This window comes from Anolis carolinensis, unplaced genomic scaffold, assembly GCF_035594765.1.
Source record: "Anolis carolinensis isolate JA03-04 unplaced genomic scaffold, rAnoCar3.1.pri scaffold_10, whole genome shotgun sequence".
NCBI classification, from domain to species: domain Eukaryota; kingdom Metazoa; phylum Chordata; class Lepidosauria; order Squamata; family Dactyloidae; genus Anolis; species Anolis carolinensis.
The window spans coordinates 2,052,462-2,061,633 of NW_026943821.1; the positions used below are offsets into that span (position 1 = coordinate 2,052,462).

Sequence of the window (9,172 nt, forward strand, 5' to 3'; positions counted from 1 at the left end):
TTTATTATTTTTCTCTATTATTATTGGTATTATTACATTTATTATTTTTCTCTATTATTGTTGCTACTATTACGTATATTTTACTCTATTATTTTATTGTATGACACAGCAAACAAGATAGACATGCTGGATTTCATATCACAAAATCACAAGTTGAACACTTCCCAAGTGTCTAGGACTGTGTGAGGTATTATTATTATTATTATTATTATTATTATTATTATTATTATTATTATTATTATATTATTATTATTATGACACAGCAAACAAGATAGATATGCTGGGTTTTGTATCACAAAATCACAAGTCGAGCACTTCCCAAGTGTCTAGGACTGTGTGATGTATTTTCGGATGATGCGTGCAGATCCCAGTAGGGTGGCCTTTTGCAGTTGACAGATCGTAATTTTGTCAATGTCTATTGTTTCCAAATGCCAGCTGAGATCTTTTGGCACGGCACCTAGTGTGCCCATCACCACCGGGACCACCTGCACTGGTTTCTGCCAGAATCTTTGCAGTTCAATCTTGAGATCCTGAGAGCGGCTGAGTTTCTCCTGTTGTTTCTCGTCAATGCGACTGTCACCTGGGATTCGGAAGTCCCACAGTATCTTTGCGTGCTCATTTTCCGATACTTTTGCAGGTTTGTGATCCCACCAGTTTTTTGCTGCTGGCAGGTGGTACTTGAGGCATAAGTTCCAATGAATCATTTGGGCCACATAGTTGTGCCTCTGTTTGTAGTCTGTCTGTGCAATTTTCTTACAGCAGCTGAGGATCTGATTATTATTATTATTATTATTATTATTATTATTATTATTATTGCATTTATTATTTTACTCTATTATTATTAAAAGGCAAAGAGTGCAAACTATGAGTACAAAGCCCCCAATTCCATACCATGGCAGTTCAAGCAGTCTCAAACTACATGGAGGATTCGGCCATGTAGTTGCACCTTTCGGGACCGCCAGTGAGTCTGGTCGATCAATGAGTAACCATGGAGTAAATATTGCACAAACTGGCCTGAGCGGATCCTCACCTTCTTTGCCCCAATTCTGTCTGCTCACCAATATTTGTGCAAACAGAACTTTGGACTAAAAGCCTTGCTTTCGGATGGGGTTGTTTTATTTCAAATAAAAGGTCCAAGAAACCTCCTAAAACAGAGGCCCAATGCCTTCTAATTGTGGGATTTGTAGTTTTCCTAAGGGTGCATCTTCACTGTAGAATGCAGAATACACTTGAATTACCAGGGCTAAATGGTATCTATATTTGTATTTCTGAAATTTACTATCCTCGGCTTATACTGGAGTCAATGTTTTCCCAGTTTTTTTGTGGTAAAATTAGGTGCCTCGTCTTATATTCGGGTCGGCTTATACTCGAGTATATACGGTAATTTTATTGGTATCTCGGCTTATACTGGAGTCAATGTTTTCCCAGTTTTTTTGTGGTAAAATTAGGTGCCTCGGCTTATATTCGGGTCGGCTTATACTCGAGTATATACGGTAATTTTATTGGTATCTCGGCTTATACTGGAGTCAATGTTTTCCCAGTTTTTTTGTGGTAAAATTAGGTGCCTTGGCTTATATTCAGGTCGGCTTATATTCGGGTCGGCTTATATTCGGGTCAGCTTATATTCAGGTCGAGTATATACGGTACTATACTAAGACGGTTAAAATGGAACAAACAATGGACAATGGCAAATATCATAAATTGGCAATTCTCCAGAGGACAATGGGAAGTCACAAAAATTGTTTTTATTTGTTTATTATTTGTTTTGTTTTGTTTTTTTCTACCTCTCTTTGTTTTTTCCGACCCTTTTTTCCCGACAACTCTGTCTTACTATCCCTACACAATTGTTTTCCTCGCTTTCACTGTATTTACTACTGCATAACATAATAAAAATTATTTTTTTTTTAAAAAAAAAAGGGAAGTCATGTTTCTCTTCTACACTGTTTTGGTCAGATCGGGGTTGGACTAGATGGCCTTTAGCTGCCCCTTCCAATTCTGGGATTCTTCTGCCTGTCTCCCAAAGGTCATATTTATCTGACCCAGCCGCCTTGCAACCTTTGTTTGCTTGGACTCTGGCCGGCTCGAAAGGGAGCAGAAGTCCCATTGGGCGAGGGGATTCTGGGAGCAGGTGGAGGACCAGAAGGAGGACTGCCGACTGGACCTCTGCCCATCTCTTTCCCGGCCAGAGCTCAGTCGGTCCAGAAGACGGACAAGGCGGATTCCAGCAGAGAGGTAAGTAAGCACATTGGGGCATGGGCCAACTTGGGCCCTCCGGGTGTTTTGGACTGCAACTCCCACAATTCCTAACAGCCGGTAGGCTGTTAGGAATTGTGGGAGTTGTAGTCCAAAACACCCGGAGGGCCCAAGTTGGCCCATGCCTGCTCCACACTTTAGTATGGAAGCCTGGGAGTTGTAGTTTTACAAGGTCTTGAGTCACTTTAACTCCCATGGCGTAATGCAATGGGAATAATGGGATTTGTAGTTTCACAAGATCTTGAGCCTCCTCTGGGCGCATCTGGATGCATCGTGATGTGCATTCATGGCCAATATAGCTCAATGTGATGAGAACCTTGGGATTTGTAGTTTCACAAGATCTTGAGCCTCCTCTGGGCGCATCGACAAAGTAGAATGGATGCATCGTGATGTGCATTCATGGCCAATATAGCTCAATGTTATGGGATTTGTAGTTTCACAAGATCTCGAGCCTCTTCTGGGCGCATCGACAAAGTAGAACAAATGCATCGTGATGTGCATTCATGGCCAATATAGCTCAATGTGATGAGAACCTTGGGATTTGTAGTTTCACAAGATCTTGAGCCTCCTCTGGGCGCATCGACAAAGTAGAATGGATGCATCGTGATGTGCATTCATGGCCAATATAGCTCAATGTTATGGGATTTGTAGTTTCACAAGATCTCGAGCCTCTTCTGGGCGCATCGACAAAGTAGAACAAATGCATCGTGATGTGCATTCATGGCCAATATAGCTCAATGTTATGGGATTTGTAGTTTCACAAGATCTCGAGCCTCTTCTGGGCGCATCGACAAAGTAGAACAAATGCATCGTGATGTGCATTCATGGCCAATATAGCTCAATGTGATGAGAACCTTGGGATTTGTAGTTTCACAAGATCTTGAGCCTCCTCTGAGCGCATCAACAAAGTAGAATGAACGCAGCTTAATGCACTTTAATGGCCATAACTCAATGTGATGGTTTCGTGGGATTTGTAGTTTCTCAAGGCCTTGTGTGTCAACACTGTTGGAATGAGTCCATTTTTGATGTGGGATTTGTAGTTTCTCAAGGCCTTGAGCCTCCTCTGGGTGCATCACTGTAGAATGTATGCGGTGTGACGTACTTTAAATGCCAATATAGCTCAATGCTATGGAATCCGGGGATTTGTAGTTTGCCCTCTTGGGCAGGGTTAGAAAACTACAACTCCCAAAATTCCACAGCATTGGGCCATGGCAGTGCAAGTGGTGTCAAACCGCATTAATTCCACAGTGTCAATGCATCCAAAGACTGGTCACGCAATTTCACCCAGTACATATTTTAGCAGAATAAGGATTTCATTTTAAGGTATTTTTTAAAATTAATTTATCAGTCAAAATGTATAAGTTTACATTCCTCATTTTACAATATCTTAAACATATCATATTGTATACAATTCGACAGTAAAAAAAAAATCAAGAACATCTTTAAGCATATTTCTTATCAGTTTTTAACTTTTCCATTACAACTTTACTACATATCTCTCTACCACACACTTTTTTTATCTACTTATACATGTTTTATCATTAATATTATTATTATTAATTTGTCAATCAAAATGTATAATTGTATACAATTCGACAGTAAAAAAATCAAGAACATCTTTAAGCATATTTCGTATCAGTTTTGGACTTTTCCATTACAACTTTACTACATATCTCTCTACTACACACTTTTTTAATCTACTTATCCATGTTTTATTATTAATATTATTTTTATTAATTTGTCAATCAAAATGTATAAGTTTGCATTCCTCATTTTACAGTATCTTAAACATATCGTATACAATCCGACAATAAAGGAAAATCAAATCCAAAAACATTTTTAAGCATATTTCTTATCAGTTTTGGACTTTTCCATTACAACTTTATTACATATCTCTCTACTACATACTTTTTTAATCTACTTATACATGTTTAATAATTAATATTATTATTATTAATTTATCAATCAAAATGTATAAGTATATATTCTTCTCATTTTACAGTATCTTAAACATATCATATTGTATACAATCTGACAATAAAGGAAAATCAAGAACATTTTTAAGCATATTTCTTATCAGTTTTGGACTTTCCCATTACAACTTTATTACATATAATAAATACTGTAAATAAATAAATAAATTACATATCTCTCTACTACACACTTTTTATCTACTTATATATGTTTTATCATTCATATTATTATTATTAATTTGTCAATAAAATGTATAAGTATATATTCTTCTCATTTTACAATATCTTACATATCATCTATATATATAAAAGAGTGATGGCATCACGGCGACCCACAAAACAACAAAACTACAGGCCCCCCAACCTCGAAATTTGACAACACAACCCAACATCCACGCCTCTAGGTTGATACAACAAAAAGAAAAGAAAAATAAATTTGAGAGAGAGGAATAATTGCTTTTATCCAATTGCTGCCAGTTAGAAGGCTAAGCTCCTCCAACTTGGTCTCCTAGCAACCCAATAAAAAATAATAAAAAACACTAAAAATTAATACAATAAAATACTATAATAACAGAAAATAACTAAAAATAATACATGAAAATAATAAAATATAATAAATAAAAATATAACTTACAATAAAATTAATAAAAAATGCAAATAATGTCAACTAAAAATTACACAACAATTTTTAACCAATACCACCACCACTTTGCCACAGCAACGCGTGGCTGGGCACAGCTAGTATTGTATACAATTTGACATTAAAAAAAATCAAGAACATTTTTAAGCATATTTCTTATCAGTTTTTAACTTTTCCATTACAACTTTACTACATATCTCTCTACTGCACACTTTTTTATCTACTTATACATGTTTTCTTTGTTATTGTTATTATTATTATTATTTAATTTTAGTATTACAAGTCAGCTTATCATTAATAGCTAGAATAAGGATTTCAAATCAATATTGGGTCTGGGGAAAAAAAACCCAGTTTTGGCAATTTGGGACATTCAGAAGTTTTCTTGGCTTTGAATCCTTCCAGGTTGTGTCTGCAAAGTTCTCTCTTCCAACATCTCAGGCAACCGTGGTGAAAATGGGTCTCAAATTGGTGGCCGCAACACTCTTGTTAGTGGTCCTCTGCTCCGGTAAGTACTTCCGGACCGTTGCTTTGGACTTCTGACCATGTACAAAGTGCAAACGGAGTGTGGTTTTGGGTTCTGCTGTAATGCAGACAAAGATATGGCATCCGGTGCAATACAGTAATACAGTAGAGTCTCACTTATCCAAGCTAAACGGGCCGGTAGAACCTTGGATAAGCAAATATCTTGGATAATAAGGCGGGATTAAGGTAAAGCCTATTCAACATCAAATTAGGTTATGATTTTACAAATTAAGCACCAAAACTTCATGTTATGCAATACATTTGACAAAAAAGTAGTTCAATCTGCAGTAATGTTATGTTATGTTGTAATTACTGTATTTACGAATTTAGCACCAAAATATCATGATATATTGAAAACACTGACTACCAAAATGGCTTGGATAATCCAGAAGCTTGGATAAGCGAGGCTTGGATAAGTGAGACTTTACTGTGCTTTTGGGATACAGAAATTGGAAGGGACCCCAAAAGGTCATCTAGTTTGACCTCAATCTGAGTAGAAAGCCAAAGCTCTTTGGACAGATAACCAAAAGGCTACTTTCTTTCTTCTTTCCTTACTTTTCCCTCCCTCCCTCCCTCCCTTCCTTCCTTCCTTCCTTCCTTCCTTCCTTCCTTCCTTTTTGTTTCCTCCTTCCTTCCCTTCTTTCTTTCCTTCCTCCCTTCCTCACTTTTCCCCCCTTTCTTTTTTCCTTCTTCCGTTCACTCCATTCACTCATTCGAATAGATTTGAATGGTTTCAACTGTTTATTTTAAAATAATGTTTGGTTTAAATCTATTTTAATGCTTATAGTCTTTAGGTTTTATATTGTACTTGGTTGGATCCCCAGCATTGCCCAGATTATTTGAAAAAGTCAACTTTTTAAATGTACAAAATGCATCAGGTTGTGGGTGAACTACAACTCACATCATGCCAGGTTAACCCCCAGAAACTCCATCAGGACTTAAAGTTTGTGATGTTGGGCAAGTTTGCTCTGGATCATGGATGCATCATCGGTAGGCTTCAGTGTGCTGTCTGGCTGTAGGGTAAACTACAACTCCCACTATAGTGTGTAAGTCCCCTGAAAACCCTCCAATAGGTTGAGTTAGTCATGGAGTTTCTCTGTGCCAAGTTTGGTCCAGGTCCATCATTGGTGGAGGTCACAGTTTCCCTGGTTGTGGGTGAACTACAACTCCCAGAAAAGAGGGTCAGTTCCCCCCAAACCCCTCCAGCAATTGAATTTCAGCATATCAAGTCTGTCTGCCAAGTTGGGTCCAGATTCATCGGTGTTTGGGTTCACAGTGCTCTCTGGATGTAGGTGAATTACAACTCCCCCAAATCAAGGTGAATTTTCCCCAAAGACCTCCAGTACTTTTTGCTGGTTATAAGGGCTCTGTGTGCCAAGTTTGGTCCAATTCCATCTTTGGTGGAGTTCAGAGTGTGCCTTGACTGCAGGTGAACTATACATCCCAAGACCTACAACTCCAAAATCTCCAGGCCAATTCCCCTTAAAACCCACCAGGATTCTAATGTGGGCATATCGGGTATGCATGCCAAATTTGGTCCAGATCAATCAATATTTGGGTTCATAGTGCGCCCTGGATGTAGGTGAACTACAACTCGTATAATTCCCTCCAAAGATAGCCAGTATTTTATGTTGGTCATGAGGGTCCTGTGTGCCAAGTGAGTTCCAGGTTCATCGTTGGTGGGGCTCAGAGTGCACTTAGATTGCAGGTGAACTATACATCCCAATCCCTACAAGAAGAAGAAGAAGAAGAAGAAGAAGAAGAAGATGATGATGATGATGATGATGATGATGATGATGATGATGATGATGATGATGATGATCAGGTGGCAGAGGACTCTTACAAGTAAAACAAGCAGTCAAAGAAGAAGAACATGCCCTGGCAGAATATGTAAAGCAAAGTGAAGAACCTGCTTTGATTGAAGTCACAAATCAGAAACTCCTCAAAGCACAGCAGACAAAAAACAGGTACAAGAAAACCGCACTACAAACTAGAGCTGACAGCTGGCACAACAAAACACTGCATGGAAAGTTCCTTGACAAAATTGAAGGAAAAGCTGATAAGGAGAAGACCTGGCTCTGGCTCACGAATGGGATCCTGAAGGAGACACAAGGCCTGATCCTTGCAGCCCAGGAGCAAGACATCAGGACAAAGGCAATTAAGGCCAAGATCGAAAAATCAGCTGATGACCCAAAATGCAGACTGTGCAAAGAAACCGACAAAACCATTGATCATCTCCTCAGCTGCTGTAAGAAAATCGCACAGACAGACTACAAACAGAGACACAACTAAGTGGCCCAAGTGATTCATTGGAACTTATGCCTCAAGTACCACCTCCCAGCAGGAAAGAACTGGTGGGATCACAAACCTGCAAAAGTCTTGGAAAACGAGCACGCAGAGATACTGTGGGACTTCCGAATCCAGACTGACAAAGTTCTGGAACACAACACACCAGACATCACAGTTGTGGAAAAGAAAAAGGTTTGGATAATTGATGTCGCCATCCCAGGTGATAGTCGTATTGACGAAAAACAACAGGAAAAACTCAGCCGCCATCAGGATCTCAAGATTGATCTTCAAAGACTCTGGCAGAAACCAGTGCAGGTGGTCCTGGTGGTGATGGGCACACTGGGTGCTGTGCCAAAAGATCTCAGCCGTCATTTGGAAACAATAGACATTGACAAAATCACGATCTGCCAGCTGCAAAAGGCTACCCTGCTGGGATCTGCACGCATCATCCGAAAATACATCACACAGTCCTAGACACTTGGGAAGTGTTCGACTTCTGATTTTGTGATATGAAATCCAGCATATCTATCTTGTTTGCTGTGTCATACAACAACAACAACAACAACAACAACAACAACAACAACAACAACAACAACAACAATAATAATAATAATAATAATAATAATAATAATAATACATCACACAGTCCTAGACACTTGGGAAGTGTTCGACTTGTGATTTTGTGATACGAAATCCAGCATATCTATCTTGTTTGCTGTGTCATCCAACAACAACAATTTTTTTTTTTCCGTGTCAGGAGCAACCGGAGTTGCTTCTGGAGTGAGAGAATTGGCCGTCTGCAAGGACGTTGCCCAGGGGACGCCCGGATGTTTTGATGTTTTACCATCCTTGTGGGAGGCTTCTCTCATGTCCCAACAACAACAATAATAATAATACATCACACAGTCCTAGACACTTGGGAAGTGTTCGACTTGTGATTTTGTGATACGAAATCCAGCATATCTATCTTGTTTGCTGTGTCATAATAAAATAATAATAATAATAATCATAATCATAATTCCTATTTTCGTAGAAATCTCCAGCTTCCGCCTGCAGAAACGAGAAGCTCAGGAGGAGACGCAAGTCCTGACCCAAATCCAAGAGGCAGCCAAAGGATACTGGGACCAAGTTTCCAATACGACAATGGGCTGGTTTGGCCAATTCAAAGTCCTTGGGTTTAATGAGAAACTCAGGTGAGAAAACTACAGATCCCAGGCTGGGGAGGTGCAGGCGGGGACTTCAAGTCCGCATCACTTGTCAAAACATAGGGTGCATCTACACTGTGGAATGAATGCAGTATGATCCCACTCGACTGCCATGGCTCCGTGGTATGGAAACATGGGAGTTGTAGTTCCGCAAGGCCTTGACTTTTTTCTTCTCAAAGAGTTCATTTTCCATAGCATTGATCCAGGGCAATTGAAGTGGCCAAATTACATTCATTCGACAGTGACTGTAGAGGGACACTTGTTGAAACTACAACTCCCAAGATTCCATA

At 39.2% G+C, this 9,172-nt stretch overlaps 1 protein-coding gene across 1 annotated transcript in view; it reads left to right on the top strand.

Moving 5' to 3' along the window:
- The first annotated feature begins 2,081 nt into the window (after positions 1–2,081).
- Positions 2,082–9,172, top strand: part of LOC103281532 (apolipoprotein C-II) — an 8,723-nt gene continuing 1,632 nt past the window's right edge. The window contains exons 1-3 of the mRNA XM_062962640.1: positions 2,082–2,232; positions 5,269–5,371; positions 8,711–8,870. Of these exons, the coding sequence (XP_062818710.1) occupies positions 5,320–5,371; positions 8,711–8,870 (212 nt within the window). The 5' untranslated portion in view covers positions 2,082–2,232; positions 5,269–5,319. The remainder of the gene's footprint in view (positions 2,233–5,268; positions 5,372–8,710; positions 8,871–9,172) is intronic.